Source organism: Seriola dumerili, unplaced genomic scaffold, assembly GCF_002260705.1.
Source record: "Seriola dumerili isolate Sdu_G_001 unplaced genomic scaffold, Sdu_1.0 BDQW01000381.1, whole genome shotgun sequence".
NCBI lineage: Eukaryota > Metazoa > Chordata > Actinopteri > Carangiformes > Carangidae > Seriola > Seriola dumerili.
In genome coordinates this window covers 962906-985715 of record NW_019174636.1, presented here as the reverse complement: position 1 = coordinate 985715, position 22810 = coordinate 962906, and the positions used below count along the sequence as shown (strand labels likewise).

At 42.1% G+C, this 22810-nt stretch overlaps 2 protein-coding genes across 2 annotated transcripts in view; both read left to right on the top strand.

Annotated features, from left to right (window-relative positions):
- Positions 1-1880: 1880 nt before the first annotated feature.
- Positions 1881-14953, top strand: LOC111233220 (zinc finger protein 865-like). Its single transcript, XM_022760989.1, has 3 exons — positions 1881-2372; positions 2744-2863; positions 9066-14953. Exon 3 carries the CDS (start codon positions 9535-9537, stop codon positions 13684-13686), a length of 4152 nt encoding a protein of 1383 aa, XP_022616710.1. The 5' UTR covers positions 1881-2372; positions 2744-2863; positions 9066-9534; the 3' UTR covers positions 13687-14953.
- A 5517-nt stretch (positions 14954-20470) lies between these two features.
- The window catches only part of LOC111233223 (hepatic leukemia factor-like), a 38275-nt gene continuing 35935 nt past the window's right edge, over positions 20471-22810 (top strand). Inside the window, exon 1 of the mRNA XM_022760990.1 lies at positions 20471-21466. Coding sequence (XP_022616711.1) covers positions 21271-21466 — 196 coding nt within the window. The 5' untranslated portion in view covers positions 20471-21270. The remainder of the gene's footprint in view (positions 21467-22810) is intronic.

The window sequence follows — 22810 nt, the reverse complement described above, 5'->3', positions numbered from 1 at the left end:
CTGATATTCACAGTTAGTGCTGAAACAATGAGTTGATCAATTGATTAGTCCACTGACAAAATTACACTACATTATACAAATATTCATCAGTCTTGTTAAACAATGAACAGTTTGAGTTTATGAAGCAAAAATGTCAAACCTTTGCTAGTTTACAGCTTCTCAAATGTGATGATTTCTAGTAGAAGATGACATGCAGCATAGGGCCAGCCGGTTACGACTAAACCTTAATGGTAAGCACACTTGATCATATGATAGCTATACTCTCTGTATATCATATACTGAACATAGGACATAAAATCTGCAATGTATTAATACTAGTACTGACATGGAGCCTGGGCTCTGGTTCTCATAACACAATGATGCTTTTTCTGAGAAACAGAAATATGTTTTTCTACAAAATCCTCATGTTGATTTTACAAAAGAAGCCAAAGTTTCCAAATGTTCAAAGAAAAGCATCAACAATTTGAATGAAATAGACTAAAATTGGCAACATTTATAATAAAATCAGGAACTATCTGATCACAAAATAAGTAAACAAGACTTAGAATCTGAGCACATTTGATGTCACTACTCAAAACACTTGTAGACACACTTATAGACAAAGTATTGAGGTTTTATAATCCAGCCCTAAATACGCAGCAGATCTCTCTGTTTTGAATAAGGTCTTGATCTACAGTATGAGTGGGAGAAATGTGTTCAATGCACTGTTGTGTTTCTGTAATCAGTCCCACCTCCCTGTGTTTCCACACCCAAGGGAGCAATTTGAGGCTTCACACAGGGGAACATCAACTCTCCATCCCATCCCACCCACTACTTTAGCACAAATTATTAAATTCATTACAGTCATTAAACTAAGAAAATTAGGAAATTACAGGAGGGGATAAAGACACGGCAGAGCGGCTGAGCCAGGCTGAGATTCTCTGCTGTCTACTCACCAGCTCAGTGAGCTTCATGAATATATGGAGAACTTTAAACTGGACTAAGATTTCTTTTTCTTTTCTGACTGTTTTTTCATAAAACTGTTTATTAACTATTAACTGTTTGTCTGTTTGTTTGTTTTGGTGTGACAGCAGCACACTCCAGCAAAGCTCTCATGATGAATAAATGTGTTTCTGTGTAGTTTGTAGCTGTTTTGGGTGAACTGACCCTTTAATAGTCCCCTTGAGCTTCTGATAAGACTCTGTTTATTCAGTGTTTTATATTCTCACAACAGGGAATTAAAAAAATCCAACGGGTTCATCATTTGGTGCGTGTGCATGTGTGAAATACATGCATGCAGAAATACACACATACAGAAGTGCAGCCAATTTTTCACTATTTTTGTACGCAAAACACAGACACACACACACACACACACACACACACACACACACACACACACACACACACACACACACACACAAAGTAAACAGACGGGTGCACACACTCAAACACACCCACTCAGCAGCAATATACAGACACTGTACTATAATGGTAACTTTAATTGAATGCAAATTGGGCGCTAGCCACACCGCAGCACATGCATGACACACACACGCACACACACACATAAACACAAAAACACACAAACACACACACACACTTTGTAATGTTATGCAGCATGCACTGTAATGATATCTTTAATTGACTAATTAACATTTCACACACTTAGTGTGAAAACACACACGCACACACATAAACACGCACACACTCACAGGGGGCTTAATTGTGTCAGAATGCACAGTGAGATCTTTTTTAATGGAGCGCAAACATGCATGCACACGCACGTACAAGCACGCACGCACACACACACGCTTTATTTATTCATGAGCATCATGCTGGATAGGCTCCATATTTTGCAAACGGAGGGGCAGAGGTGGATGTGAACGGAGCGGCGGCGGTGTGGTCGCGGCTGGACAGACCAACCTGTGCCTGGCTCTACCCGGAACCATTATGCAGACAGGAAACTACCATTTTAACGCTAGCAGCATCGGTGGAGCCGTCGTCTACAGAGGGGGACACCTAAAACCGACACGGGCCGGAAAACAGCCAGCAGAGGCGAAAAGAGGGAAAAACACGACGGAAACAAAACAAAGGAGCTGTTTGGGTGAAGACGAGCCGTGAGCCGAGGCGAGCTGCAGGACTGTGGCGGCAGACAATGGACACATCGGGCCGGGCCAGCGGAAACAGTTTTTGTTAGCGAGTGAAAAGCAGCGCTCCCGGGTCGATGGAGAGCCAGGCCCTTCTCTGTGTTTTTCCATGGATGAAGAAAAAGGCCCCGCTGACAGGCAGTAGGGAACCCGCTCTAACGGCGCACTCCCACCTCGATGTTTTCACACTTTTACCCCCGTGTTTCTGAGCTTTTGTTGCACCCAGACGTCGTATGTTTCAAGGTAAAACATAAAAACAAGCCGTTTCTTGCAGGAGTCGGTCAGCTAACGTGCTAGCTGCCAAGCTAAGCGAAGCTAACGGCTCGGCTAAAGCTGCTAGCGCTATGCTATGTAACCGGGATACCTCCTTTATGCCAGTTCAGTTGTTAAAATCAGCATTGCAACACTATTAGACATTTTGCTTCATTTAAAACACATTGTATGTCCGAATGTTGAGTTGCAGCTAAAACAATGTGGTTTTTTAAATCAGTTTTCGAACCGTTAAAGCAGCATTTGAGCAGTTGATTGATGGATGCTAGCAGGCTCTGGTCAGTGAGTGGTAACGGTAATCTGTTTCTGTCTAACCTGCTCGGACATCGGTGCATCTGTTTCAGACTGTCGGGCCAGAAGGTACCGGTTGTCGGCGGAGAAACCGGGCAGTCCTCCTCCACCTCCAGCACACTCACACGCACATCTGAGGTCCAGCAAGAAGCTCCAGACCTGCGGATCAGCCGGTAAGATGCAATCACACAGCTCCAATTAGGCAAACTTAACTGTTAGATTAATTAGCCTCAGTTTGACTCGTGTGCTCTCATCACAAATTGCTTGATATTATCAACATTTAAAGTGCAGGCTTAGTGGAGAGTAAAGTGGAGTTTTAAATACACGCACACATGAAAAGTCGCTGCTTTTTTGCAGAAGATGATACAGAATCTGCAGCTCAGACTGTCTGATAACAACACTGACAGCATGTGTTGACATGTGGAGAAGTTATCTCCCAACATGCAACTTTTTTTTTATCATAATCTGCAAAAGATGCTTGTCAAACATTTGATGGTTTCAGCTTCTCCAGTGTGAGGATTTGCCACTTTTTCCAGTTCTTATGTTGCTGTAAACTAAATACCTGTGGGTATAGGACTTTTACTCAATTACAGAAAGCTATTTACAGACAATCACCCTGGGCTGTGGGAAATTTTTATGGTCATTTTTTATTAATTTCTGCTGTTTCACAGACCAATTAATTGCAAAGTGATCTGTAGGTTAATGGCTAGTGAAAAGAATCATTGCTTGTAGCCCAACAGAAAACCGATCTAAGTTCTTATTGATTTTTCATGATATTGTCTGTAGTGTAACAACAACAAAACGTCTTTTTAGGTAGTCTATACTACAGAGCTTCACAACCTACATGGGGTCGCTTGAAATGCAGCCCAGGTCGCAGCAGATTCCTAAAACCGTAATACTGAAAAAAGGAAAAGTAATTAAGGTGTAAGGTAAAACCAACATGAAGTGTCTTACTAAGATGTTGGGCCACCATGTGCAGCCAGAAAGGCTTGAAGTCTCAAGTGGACTCTACTGGAGGGATAAACATCATTCTTCCCTCAGTTAATGTTTTGGTGATGGTGGTGGAGAGTGCTGTCCAACACGTTGCTCGAAAATCTCCCATAGGTGTTCAACTGGGTTGATATCTGGTGACTGAAGGTCACAGCATATGATTCACATCATTTTAATACTCATCAAACCATCAGTGACCCCTCATTCTCTGTGTGGAGGCGTCTCCATTTTCTGTTTTCTTCACTCATTTTTTCTGGTTTTTCTGTTAATTTGTCCTTGTCTGTATTTTGAGCCCCTGTGTGCCCTTGAAAGTATAATACAGCAGGTTTTGTATTTAATAATTATTAATCAGATGTAGATTTCATGTAAAATTATATCATAACTCAGTCGTGTGATTTCTGAGACTGGAAATGGGTCAAAGGTTAAAAAAAGTTTGAGACACCCCACTGTGCACTGTAAAGCTAAGATCTGATGTTATGTTTTTTATTTTAAGCATAAGAAAGATGTTTAATAAGCACGTTTCTGAAACGATCAGATTTCCTGATGCAGACTATTAAGAAAGCCGTGCGGATACTGATGCTACACGCAGTGTTAGTGCATGTGGATAAGCTGCTAAGAAATGTTTTCCTAACATGTTTCAAATAGACCGAATCACAACTAAAGGCAATTTCAAATAGTTGAGTAATGAGTTGGTCAATATGCAGAAAATTAATCGGCATCTAATACTCTTTTTAGATGTTTTTTTTTTTTTAAAGCAAAAGTAAAAAAAAAAAAAGATTGCAGTTTGTAGCTTTTCAAACATGAGAAGTTGTTGCTTTTCTTTACTAAATGAAAGTAAACTGGATGTCTTGATGTCTCTTCCTGGCATTTAATACACAAAACAGTTGACTAATTGAAAAAATAATCAGCAGATTAATTGATAATAAAAAGAGAGCGCAGAGAAGCTAGGACTGCAAGACTCCTGTTTTAACTGTGTTGATGATATTCACCCAGTAACACATCATTTTGTTAAACTGTCTAGGCTCCTAATTTACATTTCAATTTGATGTAATGGAATAAGAGATTAAAAAGACCCTCAGTTAAAAAAATGTTTGCTGTCACAACAGTAAATCAAACTTTAGGTTGTAGCTGCAGATATAAGGTTGCATGTTGAAAATGACAGAAGGCATTCAGGCTTCGTCTTTCAATTTACTATCTAGTATTCATTTATTTTATTTAGAATTTTTGTTTTTGTTTAGAAAACTATTTTTCCCCACTTTTCTCTGTTGAGTTGTATTTGTGTTCACAGCTAACATGTTGACCAAACTGTAGCAAACACACTTGAAAGGTGGTTGCTAAGCGTTGCAAACAGTTGGGATGAAAAGTGTCGTTTAACAACCAAAATGCTGCAAAATGTTTTCACATTGAACCCGTTGAAGGAAAATCCTGGCACATCTTGGATTGGTGGTCATGTGTCACTGATGCTGAGAGTTCTTATTCCGTCAGTCAGCAGCAGGTGACGCGCAGACTAGTTTCTCCTCTCTGGAGAAAAGGTCACTAATCAATACATTCATCTGCTATGCTGATTAGTTTGGAATAAAACTTGACACTCTCAGATTCAGCTCTGAGCCCACACTCATCAATCCAACAGCTAGCTACATGCCTTCACCTGGTGTAACAGGTGTAAACTAACTAGTTCCCTGGTATTTAGCTAGAATGAAATTCAGCAGCTTTAGAAACAGATGTGAGAGCTCACTGCCTCATGAACTGAAATATATATATATGATTCATTATAGATATATTAATAAATCTCCTGAAATGACATTTTCTCCTCAGGTTGTAGTTTATTAGATTGTTAATGTCATGCACCCACATGTTTTTCTTTGCTAAATTACACTGCCTCAACACATAACCAGGTGTGTTGAATTTTAAAATTAACTGATGATTATTTTCTCATTAAACTGATTAATCGTTTGGTCTATAAAATGTTAGACATTTGTTAACTATAATTTTTCCTAAACCCAAGATGATGTTTTCAAATTTCTTGTTTTGACCAAAGCCTAAAAGTATTCAGTTTATAATCACATAAAGGAATGGGAAATAATCTGATTCAAGAAACATTAACCAGAAAATGTTTGAATTTTTGGTTGAAAAGTGGCTAAAATGATTAATCGATTGCCATAATAGTTGTCAGCTGACTGATTAATTGAATGATTGTTGCAGCTCTAGTTATAGCAGATCTTTAAACCAGTTGGGTGCCATTTATTCCAGGCCGTCCCAGTTAGACAAACTGGTAACTGAGCAGAATTTAGATGAATTTGCTTTTGCACTAAGACGGCAGAGTTTGTGTTTTAGATTGTGAGTGTGATTTTTTTTTTTTTTTTCTTTTTGTAACAGTTATAATTGATTATTGTTTATTTTGGCAGTTTCTTTCCTACAGCTAAACTGGTTGATCAGAATGTTTTATTAGTTCTTTGAATATCTGATTCCTAGAATTCAGCTTCTATAAGGGGAACATATTTGTTAGAAAAGCCTGAGGGTGGAGAACAGAAGCATCATTCTTCTCAGTGCCACCATCTGTTTGCTTAGTTCACTGCTTCATCAGCTTTCTGACAACTTTCTCTTTTATATATTCTTCTTAATATTGTTCAAAGGGAAATCAGCATTAAAGTTTTTTAAGGTTTTGTAAGTTTAATTACAGCTGTATTTCAAAGATATCTCAGATACATGATCAGCTCAGGTTATGAGTCCTCAGTGTCGCTGTGCTCCGCTTCAGGCTGTACGCAGATGTGACGGCACATATGAGGATGTTTGGCTTCTCTGGTTTCTGTCTCAGGGGATAGCTGTTCATGTCGAGTGCTCTGTGCACAGGCAAGGTCAGCGTGAAGAGCAGACTTAACCTAAGCTTTTATAAAGATATGTCACACAGAAAAAAAGCAAAAGATAGACGCACAAGAACACAAGATTATTTCTGGTCAGGGCTTTTATGCTGATGTTTTATTCAGGAGTAAAAGCAGCAGGTTGTTGCCCACAGTGAAAGAGAGAAAAGCATCATTGCAATCAGATCAAGATTGAGGTGTTTTCATAGTCATGCATATCGATTGTCAAAATAGTTGCTGATTAAATATCGATTGATAAATCGAATGATCGCACAGATCCTTGAAGCAGGTGGGTGCCATTTATTTCAGGCCATCCCAGTTAGACAAACTGGTAACTGAGCAGAATTTAGATGAAGTTGCTTTTGCACTCAGTCGCAGATTGATGTCAAAAGTATTCAGACTCAGGAGATGGTGTTGAATCAGATTTATTCTTTAGGGTTAAAAATGTTGAGGACTCCTTTAAAGAACGAAGGACTGAAGATGTTTGGATGGGTGATGGTGTCATTATTATTGAGCTGAAACAACTAATCGAACCAACGAATCCATTAGTTGACTGACAGAAAATTAATCAAGAAGTCATTTGTTAATCAATTTATGATTTTAAATGGGTTTTTTTTTTCATACTCAAATGTATTTATTTTAGTGTTACATTTGTGAGGACTGGCTGCTTTCCTTTGTTTTGTTTGACAGTAAATCAGAAGTTGAGGGTGTTTCACTGTTTGTGCGACAGTAAACACGCAGTTTGCAGACACACAGAAATAACAGATTTGATAGACAGGCTTTATCGGTAAGTCAGATGTTATCTGAATCAGCTGTAAATGCTCAAGGTGTCGGATGCTAAGTAATTGAGTGATATCATACGCTAGAAATAACACCAGAAGCATCCGTTTCTATATTGGTAGTGAAGTGCTGCGTTCCTCGATGGGTTTACAGTATCAAGTTACTGCTCCACGCACCAACCCACATTTGTATGAATACATTTTCTTCCTAATTGGTTTTAAAAAACCTTGGAGGTTGAAGAAACAAAACAGGAACATGATCAGCGAAGTTAATTGAAAATTTCAGCCTCTAAATATCAGATTGCACTTTTGACAGGAGGGATTTGCCGAGCCTCAATGTTGATTCCTAGCAGCTTGTGTTTTTCGTCTTGCGCACAGAAAACTGTCCACCAAACCACCTTTTGTTTTTTGTGCGTGTGTGTGTGTGTGTGCGTGTGTGCACGTGTGTGTGTGTGGAGCTGTGCAGGAGTCATGGCATTTTGGGCCGCTGCTCTCTTCTCTTCTCCCTCTGTATTTGGCTGTATTTGCCCCACTCGCCAGTGTCTCCACGTGCTTGAATGGGGCAACTAAAGGGCAACTGACAATATTTTTTTTATTGTCTGTCGATTATTTTTCTGATTAATTATTTATTTTTCTCCATTTCCCAGAGTTCAAGGTGATGTTTCCAAATGTCATGTTTTGCCTGATCAACAGATTAAAACCCAAAGATATTTGTCTTTTAATGACTTAAGAGAGCAAATCCTCACAGGGGAGAAGCTGCACCAGAGAATAGTTTAGACTTTTTGATTGAAAAATGACTGAAATGATTAATAATCAAAGTTTTTGCTTGTTAATTATCTGTTGAGCAACTCAGATTATTTAACTAATGCCATATTAAAAGTAGAAAACCAGTATAATAAGTAATTGTCGCAATTATTATTGGGCCAAGATTTCATCTTAACAAATGGAAACCAGTGGATGAGTTTTGTCTGTAATGATTTCTATGTTTAGCTTTATGTCTAGTAATGAATTCTTAGTTAAACAGTAATGAGAATAAAACTGCTCTTTCACATTAAAACGGTGACTGAAAAACACATTTAAACATCCAAAATAAAAATAATGAAGATTAAAAATAAAACATTAAAGAAAACACTTGGCACAAACTCAAGCTCTAAGTTTACGGCAGCTGTTGTGTGGCACTCTGGGTTCAGTGGGTTCAGGCTGTGTGATATTAGGAAACCAGCTGAAGGAAAAACATTTTACCTGCTTGAACAAATGATCAAACGCAGAGCACTTTCCAAGATTTCCAGAGAGTTCGTATAAAAATAATTGTGCAACAGCTGCTCGGGCATCTGAGTGAGTATTCAGTGTGATGAGGGAAGGCAGTGACCTAATTTCCATCTTATCTTGAGTCAGACATTGTCAACAGGCTTATATTTTTAGCCAAAAATGTAGGCGACCCCGACTACGCTTTTATTTTCTTTAGGAAAATGTGTTTTGAAAAGAATAAATACATTAATCTTATAAAACATATAAATGTATAATATACAGTAGTACAACAGCAACAGAAACTACAGGCGTTAGAAAATAATGAGTTGTTTATTTGTGCAGTTCCTTTTGTGATGTTCAGCATCCAGCTTTAAGAACCGATGGCAAGACAGTGTTTCTGAACTAACTGTGCCAAAACTGTTTAGTCTATTTTCTCAGTATCGAGTCACTAAATCACTTCCTGACATTAATGTTTCTTCCTCTCCTTCTCTTTCCTCGAGCTCCCAGAAGAACTCCATGAAGGGACAGGAGGGCACTGAAGCAATGGTCCGTCCTCCACGGAAATAGCGGACACACTCCTGCTTCATGACCTGATTTGAAAACTCAGCACATGGTTATGGAACACTTAGTAAAGAAACACTACAGACTCAGTTTTTTAGTATAATTTAGTATATTGCCTATTTATGACCCTTTTTATAACATCCCACAGAAGCACTTGAAGGCTTCACTCTTGAATGGAGGGTAAAACTTTTACTCTCTGTTGATATATTTATGTAAGAAACATAAGCATCGGCTTTTTGTGGATTACAGCGGCTTGTTTGAAGTTTGGGGGTAGAGGTCACGACGGGACTACCTCTGAAAATCAGACCTTATTAGGTTAACAAAGCTTCACTGCTGTTTCCAGCAACTATTGACTAAGTGCTCAAGGTAGTTTGGCCTTGGACACTTAGCCACAGCTGCTTTGGTAGAATGTTCCAGTTCAGCAAGTACCCCATGGACATTTTAGAGATGCTTAGTGGACACCAAGCCCATCAGTTCAAAGGCCTTGGGTTAGAACGACAACTGAGCCACCAACAGCAAGTCCAGCTACAGCATCAGCAGCAGCTCCAGCAGCAGCACCAGCCCTCCGCTGACACCTCTGGAAGCCTCCTCTCCGGCCTCGGCCTTGGATCCCTCCAGAGCACTCGGAGTAACGCCTTCGCTGACTCCTCATCATTATTCGCCAAGATGAGTGCCCCCCCCTCCATCTCCCACCAGAGCCAGTCGTCTTCATCGTCTCACAGCTCCAGGAAGTCCAGTAAGATGAGCAGTAGCAGCGGGAGCGGCAGCGGGAGCTCCTCATCGGGGTACCCCCAGTTCCTGCGGCCTTTCCACCCGGCCGAGGCTGCGCTGGCTCAGGAGCAGCTCCACTCCGGGATGGGACGTTTTGACTTTGGTGGGAGCAGCAGTGGGGGGGGTACAGGGGTCATCGGGGGTGTCGTCACACCTGCGCCCCCGCCTCCGCCGCTGCATCCAGGTCTCTCTGTCCCGCAGCCCTCCCCTGGTCCCTCCTCTTCCTCACCCTCTCCCTCCACCTCTGCTTCAGCCTCCAACAACCCCTCTGGCAGCACTGCAGTCCCCTTAGTCGGCCAGTCTGATCCCCGCAGCCTCCACCAGCAGTTCAGCTGCATGCTCGCCGCCAACCAGTACTTCCTGTCTGGAGTCCCCACCAACAGCAGCCTGGAACAGTTCCTGGTCCAGCAAGGCACTCACAACCACTTAGGCTTGGGCCTCAGCCAAGGGGCCACTGAGTCAAACTCGGCCCTAGCGCCTCCCCCCGCCCTCCACTCATCCCACAGCCACAGCCACACAGCTCCACAGCCTCAGCAGCAGCAACAGCAGCTGACCCCTCATGCCTTATCTCATCCACACAGCCACACTCACCATCCACACCCTCTCCACCCGGCTCCCCAGCCTGCCCCACTGGGTGGCTTTGATTTCCAAGGCATTCCAGTCCTTTCCTCCAACCAGATAGCATCACTAATGCAGCAAGAGGCAGGCCTTCCCCTCCCCCTTCCACTCCACCTGTCCCTCTCTAAAGACGATGCATCAAAGTCCGGAGACAGCTCGTCCACGTCGGTTTCCAGCGGAGGAAGCAGGAGAAAGAAAGCGATGGCGGGCTACCTGCCCCAGAGGAAAACAGACAGTAGTAGCCACAGTCACAGCAGCCACAGCCATAGCAGCAGCAGTGTTAGTAACTGCCATAACAGCAGCTCAAGTGGGCACAGTCAGAGCTCCTCATCAGGCCTTGTGGGAGGAGGATCTGGGGGAGTTGGGATAAGTGGCATCGGAAGCGAGCCACCGCATTCCTCTCTTCTCTCATCATCCTCACAGCAACAGTCATCCTCCACCGTCTCCTCCTCCTCGTCTGCCCCCCCTTCCTCAAACTCCACCTCTGTGCTTGTAGCCAACGGTAACCAACAGTTGTCCAAATCCCAAGAGAGCCACAGTACCAGTTCATCTGGCCAGCCCGAACCAGAACCCCTTTACCACTGTGGTGAATGTGGTAAAACCTTCACCCACCTCTCCAGCCTCCGAAGGCATCTCCGCAGCCACGGCTTGACGCCAGAAAGCCAAAGCAGGAAGTCGGACTGTAACTCCCCCAGCCCAGAGAGGATATTCTGCTGTGGTGAGTGTGGAAAGAGATTTAAAAAGAGGGGTCACCTCATCCAGCACAGCGTCACCCACTCAGAAAACCGGCCTTTTGTCTGCACCATCTGCCAAAAGTCCTTCAACCGCCGAGAGTCACTTACGAGACACGAGAAGATCCACGACGAGAAGCCTTTCCGCTGCCCTGCGTGCGGACGTTGTTTCCGCGAGAGCACCTCTCTCCTCAATCACGCTGCGTCAGGCGCCTGCGGCAAACCTCCCCGAAGTTCAAAAAACCGGGGCAGCAGCGGAGGGAGTGGATCGTCCAACCCCAGCAGCAGTAAAATGGGAGGCAGCGGAAACAGGGTAGGCATTTCAAACGATGCTGCGGCATTGGCTAATGACAAGTATGCAACAGATTATTCCAGAAGTCGCTACCAGAACCAGTCGTCCTACAGCAGCAGCGTCGACGACTACAGACGATCACAGTCCTCGTCTTTGTACTCATCAGAGAGCACGCTAGCCAGTGAAATGACCAGCCAGACACTTCGCAAGGCCCCTTTAGCACCTACTCTTCATCCGCACCCTCAAAGTCAGCAACAGCACCACCACCACCAACCGCAGCAACAGCAGCCACACCTCCCCCTCTCCTCTCTGTTGGATGATTCGGAGGACGAGGTCACGAGCAGTGCGATGTCGGCCATCGCCGCTGCAGCCGCGGCTTCCTGTGATATTAACACAGAGAGTCGGGAAGGAGAGAGGAGGGATATCATCGGAGGCCTGCTGGGGGGGTTGGGGTTTGGTAACATGGGTGGTCCATCATCCACGTCCAGCCTCAACGGTTCCACCATGCCTTTAACCCACCCAAGCCAACCCCACACGAAGCCCAGGAGGCCTAGGAAGCCCAGAGAGAAAAGGGACCCAAGCACCATCGTGAGGAGGAGGAGGAGCCCTGCGCCTCCTGGGGATGGCTCAGAGAGGCCGTATGGATGTCAGATCTGTGGCAAACGCTTCAGGAGGGCGGAGACCCTGCGACGCCACAACCGCGTTCACACAGGGGAGAAACCTCACGCCTGCGACGTCTGCGGCAAAATGTTCCGCGAGCCTTTCCACCTCACCAAGCATCTGACTGTGCACTCTGGTCAAAAGAACTACAAATGCAATCTGTGTGGCAAGATGTTTGCGTATGCGCAGAGCCTGGTGCGACACGGGAAGCTGCACAGGAAAGGGGAGATCGACAACCAGGGGAGGAGAATCAAAGGTGCTGCTGCTGCCCTCAGTCAGGTCGCCAACTCGGGAAACTCTGACTACTTCTCCTCCTGCTCCCAAGGAGAGAAGTCTCCAACATCGGGCACCCCCTCCCAGAGGCTTTATACCTGCACAGTGTGCTGGAAATCATTCCGCCACTACTTCCACCTGACGGCACATCAACAGACTGTCCATGGTGGCGGCGTCGGGCTGGAAAAGTCCTTTCGTTGTGAAGTATGTGGCAAAGCCTTCGCCTACTCCAACAGCTTAGTGCGGCACAAGCTTTCTCAGCATGGCATCGACCGCAACGGGCATCGCGTCAGCCAGTCCCAACCCTCCGGGTACTCGCCCCTCTTCTATGATGCAGGTTCAGGTTCCAACTACACTGGCTCATCTCACATGCAGCAGGGGGCCTCTGCACAGCAACAGCAGCCGCCACCACCACCACCCCCGCCACCACCACCACCGCAACAACAACAACAACCGCCACCACAACCCCAGCTGCAGCACCCTTTTCACTACCGCTCAAAAAACTTCCAAAAACGGCATGGACAGACAAGAAAGCACCGAAAGAAAAAAAGGCGAGTGGTGATCCACAGCATCATGAGAGACGGAAAGCTGGTGGGTGTCCCGCTGAGTAAAGACACCCGCAGGAAGCTGATGATCCTGAGGAAAAAGAGAGGGAAACTGCAGGCACAGCTCAACAAAAAAAAGCTCCTGGCCCAGCTGAGGATGAAGGGCGGCGTGATGAAAGTGAAGTCGTGGTCCGGGGGCGCCGTCAGAGTCACCGGGCTTACCTCAATGGATATCCCAATCAAGCGCTTCCCCTGCCCGATCTGCCCCAGCACCACATACGCCAAGCACGGTTCTCTGCTGGTCCACCACGCCATCAGGCACCCGCCGAGAAACTCAGGCCGCCACGCCCGACTGCGGTGCCAGGTGTGTGGAAGACGCACCGGCTCGTTACACAAAGCCTTGAAACACAGGGGCCAGCATCTCAAACAAGCTGCATTCCAGTGCCACAGATGCCGACACCGTTTCTGGAACTCCCGGCTCCTGGCTCGCCACAAGTTCTCCTGTCGAGGGATGAGCGCCGGCAGCGGGTCCGGGAACTGGGGACTGATGAAGATAAAATCTCCATCGTCTCATAACCAGTCAGATAGTGACCAGTCACCAGTCCAGCTGACAGTTCCAGTTCTGGTCCAGCCTGAGAGATCAACAGTTCTGACTGAGTACAGTCAGTAAAAAAAACAAAAACAGTTTTCTAGAATAGATTCTTTTGATGTTTATTTTTTTTAAATAATCCAAGAAGCAGCAAGAAAGAGCTAGCAAGTTTTTAACAAAAAGAGGTGGGAGAATGGGGAGGGTTTAGTGTAACTCCCATAATACCCCCACACCCCACCCCCGGTTAAATCTGTATACAATCCTAACTTACTACAGCAGAGGTGGTCGATAAATTAGCGTGGACTTCAAAAGGCCCAAAATCAGAACCACTCTAAGTATCTGTCTCCTCTTCCCCAAAGGTGAAGGAACTCTAGACCACAAGACAATTTTAGTAGCATCTATTTGACAAAGGCATTCATCCACTTTCCTTTGCATCCTGTTTTTTTATTTGTAATTTTCCCATTAGCAGTGTTTGCGCATCAATATGGATTGGATGCCTATTGTAGAAGTGAGGTACCTTTTTAGTACCAGTTTATTTTTACAAATTGTTTTCACATTATTCACAGTTAAACAGTATAGTCCTCGTCTCTTGCTCTGTATGTGTTTATTTGTTACCCCCAGTGGAGAATCTCTCTTTTTATATTGAGATGAAATCTGCCCTCAAGATAAAATTATCTTTTTATGAAAAAAGAAATCCTGACCCCACTTAAGAGCCTCATGAAAATGACTTTTACATCAGTAAATAGTCGTATCCGGCACAAAAGGCAGTACTAGTTGATGTGCTAAAGTGACTGAAAAGGAAAAAAAAGGAGCTAAGACAAAACAGTAAAGTGTTGGTGATCTTGTTTTTAATGTACACTACTTTTGTCATTTTTTAAAGAGGCGTGGATGGAGAGAAAACACGACTCAAACTGTTAATGTGTTCAGGATTTGAAAAGGACAACAGAAATAACCGGAGTGTACTGTACAATTCGTATTATATTTTATTATATATTGATTATTTGCTGTTTTTTACTCCAAGTATCATTTCTTTTATCATTGTTGGTATTGTATGGGTGGGAGGGAACGAGTTGGGGGCTATCTTTGTAAAACAGCGGGATGAGTATATGTATCGATGTGATATTTTTTTTCCCCCTCCCTGCACCCCTTTTACCTGCTCCCTCATTGCCACAATTATGCCCAATTTTTTGTAACAAAAGCGTGTACACATAGTTCATTACTTAGGTCCTGTCCAAACGTGTTTTTCTTTTTTTCTGTAAAACTAAAACATGTAATATTACTAAATTACTATCCTTTTCTTTGCCTAAAAGTGAGTTGTTGAAAACCCTCAAATCAAATAAAAAAAATCTGAAATGTTACGTCCACTGTTATGTTAAAAGCTGGTATTTGAAATTTCCCCACAAAGGCATAATTTCTGGTTGTGAGAAATAATAGAAATCATGTTGAAACTTGTGGAACAATAATTTAAGCAACACTTTATAATTTCCTACAAGGTTTCCTCAAAAGAACAATGTCATTTGGTACTAATTGTAGGAAAAATAGTAATTTCCTTGAAAGAAAATGTCCACTTCAACACAAGCAAATATTAATTAATAACACATTTATTTTTGGAAAATTAATTCTTCATGGAGGTTGAATTTTATGCAATCTTGTGGACAAATATTGCATTTCATGCATATTTATGCACAAGCTAAAAGACTTCCTAGGTGCACTAACATTTAATTGCAGTGAATTATTTGGAAGTCTTAAACACATAATTTTCCCTGTAATTAATACCAAATTACTTCTGGAAATCTTTAGAAAAATTGGAAATGATTACAAATTATATCCATTTTAAAATACTACCCATAAAAAAACCCATTGTGAAAATGTTGTGACCTGACAGATGACATCAATCAAGCAGGCTCTACATTATTTAGATAAAACACTGGGGGAAAGTGGAAGAATGGCGCCTTATGTCTCCAGAAATGTGTTGTCATGGACTTCACTTCATCACTTCATTGTGTGATTTTTTTTTTTTTTTTTTAAATGAAGTCAAGTTGAGAAACTGGGTGATCTAGTTGGTGTGTTCATACATCACTGCCCAGTGCCCAAAAGAGACACGTTGGAGTGGAAAACAAACTCACCTTTGGCTCTGAAATTTCTGCAAATAACATAAAAATATAACTAAACATCTAAAAAGTATGAATCTGTGTTGGCAAACTTCACATGGATGATCGCACATGGTGACTGAGCTCCAGATGCTAAAATATACATGACCACAGACAAGAGTTTTTAAAAAGCACTCCCACCTGTGTTCCACTTGAATTAGACACAAGATCCACCTCCCATAATCTCAAAAAAATGTTCCCAGGTTTTGCGATATCCACCTCGGAAGTTTCTACCTCCAACCCAATACAATGAAGGTGAATGGAATTTAATTTATGTCGCTTTGAAACATTGAAGAAATTACTAAAAAAAAACTCAACCGCATTGACTTTCCAGAAACAATGTCACAGATATTCAGGAGAATGTGTTTTCTTTGGAACAACTTTCTACGGATGAAGTGGTCTCTTTTAAACCATCGGACATAGTGTATTTAATTTCGGTATACTTTGATTTAGATAAGAACGATCAGGGCTGGTATTAAAAAAAAAAAAAAAAACTGCAAATTTAATTTTTTATTATTTGACTATGTTCATTTACTTTCAGGTCCATTAAAGAAATATGTGTTCTTCACAGTTCAAAACTTGATAAACACAATAGATTCTAAATTGAAAAGTTGACCATTCACTCTTCAAAGCTTTTACTAACAAAGCATCTGTTAGTGTAGATTTGAGAAAGTTAATTAAAATGGCTGAATTTTTGCATGGGCAAGCAAGTTGGTATAATGGTGACGGTAGTTCAGAGAAATGACTTCTGTCAGTCAGTCTTAGTATTAGTTATAAGGTGGGTAAAAACTGACAAAATTATGCTTTAGTTTGGTGTGGTTAAGCTCAATGGATGATCTAGGAGCAGATATTCTAGCAATAAATATTTGTATTTAGACAGCACACAGCTGCTATTAAACTACTTATCTATTCCCATCGACCCTCCACAAAGCCTTAGGTCTAGGAGGATCCAGCACTTTATTAAATGGACTACCAACAACTGTCTGTAAAATGCCATTAAGACTCCATCATCCATCCCCTCAAAGCCTGTTTTAGATAATTAATACATCGTGTATATTTTTATCCATCCCTCTACTATAGGGGTGTTGAAATGGTTTTTCTCTGATGCATAAAGCCCACGCACACAAGTGTAGACTCAGAGAGCTCCAGGTATAGTGACAGGAATTAAGGTGTTGTGCAGCTGAGGCATGTAGTAGGTGAGCTGGCCTGACCACACAGCGGCCCCTTTTTTTTGGCTGGGGAACCTTGTATACATGGGTTGGAAAGGTGCACGACTGTAATGTTTTGATGCATTACCACCAGTCGCCCACTAGATGGTGCCATTACAATAGAATAGACAGTAAACTAGAGCTGGAAAGGACCAAGGGGAAAATAATTTCAATTCGAAACGGCTCATGAAACTCGAATCACACATTAGTGGAGTCAAGCTGTTGTTTCACACTTTCCCTGATGCATGCCAGCGTACACACACTCCTACTCGTGTGTGTGTGTGTGTGTGTGTGTGTGTATATATGTGTGTGAGTGACAAAGATTATTTTGGCCTCTTACTACCAACACATTCCTGTCATGTATATTTGACAGCACTCTGTCACCAGATAGGACCTGCAGGCTTCTCCAGGTCCCTCTAGGAACTGCTGCTCTCACAGTGCAGCTGCTGCAACGGATTCATGAGTCAGTCAAATTAATATCAACAAGAAACACATTATGTTTATGTTTGATTTACTCCTGTAATAAATTAATAGGCTGTTATTATTATTGTTAGGATATTATTGACGTTTCAGGTTTGCCATTCATTTCACAGGAACAGTATGCATTAACATCCATGTAAGATCTTAATCTGATAAGTAACTCACAAGCTAAATGTGAAGTAAAAGGATATTTGTAAAAATGTAGTGAGGAAGAAATATAAAGTATCTGAAAATGGAAATTCTCAAGTAAAATATTAGAACCTCAAAATGGTACTTAAGTACAATATTGGAATAAATGTACTTAGTTACTTTCCACCACTGCTACATTATCAGGTCTGAAAAATAGTTTGACACCTTAACATGACAAAGAAAAACATTAAATTGTCAAAACAAAACAAGAACGTTCTTAATTCGTTTTTATTTTATATTGACATTTTTTGTGTAATATTTTATTTTTTAAATGTACTTTTTGTTTGAATTAGTTAAGTAAAATTTACCATTTGATATGTTAGATAATAATATATGACATCATGTTTTGTACTTTTATTTTATTTTATCTTTTCAATTTCTATTTATTTTTTTATTATTGTAATTTTATAGTAGTTATTTAATGTATGTTTTTTTTTAATTATACTTTTTTTTTTTTTTTTAGTTAGCTTAGTAAAAAAAATGTTTTATGGATCTTTAGTTAATTGATTTTTGACACCCCCCTCCCTCCCTCTTATTCCCCCCCTCCAGCCAGCCCCTCACGCGGCAGTGGCATGGGGAAACCTGTGGGCGGAGACTGTGACCTATTTTAAGCCAATAGAAGGCCGAGAACGGCAGCGAGTGACCTAATTTCAGCCAATCGCAGCGCGGCAGAGTCGCCGGTAGGCAACAGTCGGCGCGTGCCGGAGCCATGTGCTTCTTTGGTGTTGAGATAGGGACAACCAGTGGGGAGAGAAACAGTCTAGTCGTGGCTTTTACCTCCGTTTTCATCGTATTAGATACAGTTTAATCACTTTAGATGTGATGATTTTAAAACTTTACAGCCTACAGTTACTGTATAATTAAAAACACCACTCAACCCATCGAAAGAAACGTTAATAAACAAGTTTTTCATCTTACACTCCTGACAAATCACAACATGGCGGTTGTATCTCTAACGACTGTAAACTGAAGTTACGTTCACAGACAAAATGGAGTAAAACACCTGACACTTGTGTTTGCTTCTAATACACAGCTACTTTCAGCCTTCAAATTCTGTCACGTTGTGGGTATAAATGTGTCAGTGTGTGTGTGTCTGTGTGTGAGTTTGGTGGGGGGTGGGGTGGGGAGGGCGCAGTAAAACAGCAAACATGCCTACGTCTCAAGACTGGTCGTGGTACTTTACTCTGACTCTCGCTCCTTGGTCTTCGCTGTTGTTTTGGCCTCTCGGTTTAAATGACAGCGTGAGAGAAGAGGAGAGGGGCGGGGAGCGGAGTACAGCTCGGGGGTGGCGGGTACTTGGTACGCAACAGTCCCAGCTGTTATCTGCTATTGGCTGAAATTACAAGGGGGTGTTGTATTTTAAATGCAAATTTGTGTTGCGTTCAGGTACTAAGAGAGGAAACAGCAAACAGAAAATGACACTTAAAAGCAAGAACCAGAATCATTCAATGTGGTGTGACTTGATGTACTGCAGGGACTGAAAAACTAATTAAGTCATAAATAAACAGTTGCATAAAAAATAAGATGATAAAAATACTATATCATGATGGCTTACCCAATTATATCTTCTGCCATGAAGTCATGATGACATTTTATATCATTACAACAGTGTTTTATTTTAATTCATTATCTGTTTATAGGTTTGCCTCCACTTGTTGGTGCCCACAAAAGAAGTTATAGTTATTCAGAAAATACATTAATAAACACTTGTGTACTCCTTAATATAGAGGGACTTCCGCCGAAGTGTCACCAAAATACAACTCAATGTACAGTTTTTACAAGTAACCTTATTTAGCATTGCTCAGGAATTGATACTGATATACACATACATATATTCATTATGGAGTTTCAAAAAGAAGTTAAAAAAAAATTCTATTCATTTAACAATACTGTGGATTTTTTGTTTAAAACTAGAATTAAATGTGGGACTCGCTTCATTTGACAAGGCAAAGTGTCTCTATTTTTTTTTTATAGTACAACCAAGTTGAACATTTTTTTGTAGTAATACAGATTGTTGTAACAATTCTTTGTACGTCCTTAAAGGCTATAACCAATATTTTAAAAATATATCAAATGACAATGTGAAAACAATGTGATAATGTGAAAGGAGTTGCTCACAGTAATGAACCTACAGTGAATTACCACCTGAATTTGTGGTTCTGCTTGCTTTACAGAGTTTTATGGTGAATTCTGGCTCATTGTTTAACTATCCAGACCATAAGTTTACTGTTTTAGTTCACTCTCATTACTCACAGAGGGTCATTTCCAGCCTAAAGAATGTAGATATTTTCAGTGAAACAGCTCTAAAATCCCACCATAAACTACCTGCTTAGCACCAAACAGCAGACGGATACAGTAAGTACCTATCTGAACATAGTAGACTCAGGAGTTGATCAAGACCAAAACCAGAGCTAAAAGGAGAACACTGGGATTATTAAAGCTAATGTTGTGTTGTAACTGGTGGATGTGTGTCTACAAGTTTACCATATCAACACAACTTGTTGTAGCCAAAATAAACGAGTTACTGCAGGTTTAAGCTAATGAGACAACATAAGCAAATCAGGTAAATTCATTCAAAATTCATTTGTTCATTCCTTATCCTGATACCCCTCAAATCTTATTTTAATATGGAAGCTCATATTTACCAGCTTTCACATATGCAGTGAAGGCGTTACAGTGGCTTTAAGAAAAAGGCGGTGTTGCCGGGGGCGTGGTCTCAGAATGCAAACGAACCACGCCCCCAAGCGCCTTTCCCCCGTGAGCGGTGACGTCACACGAGCGGCCCGTGTTGGTTCCAGCTGACTGAGAGAGAGAGAAGGAGAAAGGGAGGGAGAGAGAGAGAGTGAGAGAGAGAGAGAGGGGGAGGAAAATAAGAGCCATCAGCCCCATCTATCTGACTCTCATACTATTGGATATTATTATTTTTTTGGGGGGGATCTCTTTATTTCCTTCATCTTGTATTTTTCGCTTGTTTGTTTTTGGCCATCTTTTTCTACCTTGGAGACTTCTCCCACCGCCGCGACTCGACTCCGCTTCTACTGTTTACTGTACTGTTTCTAATCCTCTCTCTCCACTCATTGCATGGGACTACAGACATCCGCGTTTATTTCTGTTTTCATCTTCTATTTGCTTTTTTGCCTTCCGGACTCATAATTCTTCGCGCGATCAACCGACCAACCGACCGACGGACCGGCCGCCGTTATATCTCCACAAACTCAAAGGGGACCTCACTCCTGCGCCTCCGGGATTGAATTTGTCTTCCTGCGTGCGTCTGTTAGTGCGGAGCTGAGTTTGTTTAAAGGGAGAAAACGTGACAGCAACTCCAGAGGGCTCAGCCAGTTTGAGAGGATGAATTAGACTCGGTCGACATGGTGCCATTTTGGAGATAAACCCCCCTCTTTTATTTCGTTTCTTTACTCATATTTCTTCATGGGACGGGCGGAGAAGTGGGATATCAGGTGGAGATCTTGAGCGCACACAGGCGTCACCTGTCCGCACACCTTTTGACGGCGCGCCTGTCAATTAGTGTCACTAATTGGATTATTTTGATCTTGAACTTACAGTCTGCAGGTTGCTCTACTCCACCTCCTCTCCCCCGTGCCTCCCCTCATCTCCCCCCTCCTCCTCCCCTAGAAGTTATGTCAAGGCCTCTCTCTCAGCTCTTACCGCCGGATCTCCCTGCCGGGGCCACCAGCCCCCAGTTTGGGGCCAGCAACCCGGCTGGAAGTGGCCCTCAAAGTGGACACCTGACCTCCATGACCAACCTGAAGTCCCTGCTCCAGCTGCCAATCAAGACCGACCAGAGAGGAACCAAGGACTGCTGCGAGATGAAAGGTGAGTGTGTGCACGTGTGCATTTGTGTGAGCGTGTGTGAATGTGCATATAGCCTGTGTGTGTGTGTGTGTGTGTGTGTGTGTGTGTGTGTGTGTGTGTGTGTGTGTGTGTGTGTGTGTGTGTGTGTAGGGGAGGTGGGGGGATCCTATAGGCAAGAAACTTCTTAAAGGGACACTAGTGGAAATACCTCAACCAACAAGTTACTGCTGGGACATTATAGAGAAATGCACTTTTAATATACATCAAAATGGATTTTAATGTGCTATAATTGCAATGCATTTCCTATGATAGATGTTTATGTGATACTTTGTCCTGAATTTGATTGCAAAAATCCACAATCAATGCAATAGAGGAAGTATACTATTAAGTGCAACTATAAAAGCACATTTGAAGCCCCTGTTGAAATATAATGTGAATGTTGTGGTGATATAATGTGAAATACAGCGGAAATCAATAGTCGATCAATCTGTTTGTTCATGACAGTAAATTAATTAGCAGCTATTTTGATGGTAATTTCAATAAAGTTAGAAATTTTCTGTTACCAGCTTTGTGAATATGAGAATTTGCAGCTTTTCTTTGGTAAATATGAAATTAAACTGAATATATTTGGAATATGAATACATCACATCATTTTCTTTTGACATTTTAATCAAGAAAACAGTTGGTAGATTAATAGATAATTGAAATAATCATTCAGTCAATCAGAAACCATATTAAATGTTCATTAAAGAGCCTCTGCTCAATATAAGGCTTTGCAGAAACATCACAGGAATATTACAGTAATTATTCATTGGTGTGTGTGTGTTTGTGTGTGTGTGTGTGTGCATGTGACTGAGTGGGTAGGTGTGATTGTAGACACACACACACACACACTGTTTTCACTTCAGCCTTCCTCCTTCTGGCCCGCTGGATTCTTCTATTAAACGTTTCCTTTTTGCATTTGGTGGTGAAATGAAATGATCAGGAGGAGGAAGAGGAGGAAGAGGAGGAGGAGGAGGAGGAGGAGGAGGGGGAGGAGGAGGAGGGAAGAGGAGGGAGTAAAAAAAGCAACACAGTCTGGAGTGGATGCCATTAAAAATACAGCCAAAGCAGAAGCAGCAGCAGAAGCAGTCGTTTGTGTTGAATCTGATTCGTTGTTGTGTTTAAATAAAGGTTAGTGAGTGGGATTGAATTGTTTCCCATCCACCAGCTGCCATGACAAATATTAACCAGGCTGCCTCTCCTTCCTCTCTCTGCTGTGGGGATGTCATAACTCCTAGTCAGCTGCTGTCAAACACACACACACACACACACACACACACACACACACACACACACACACACACACACACACACACACACACA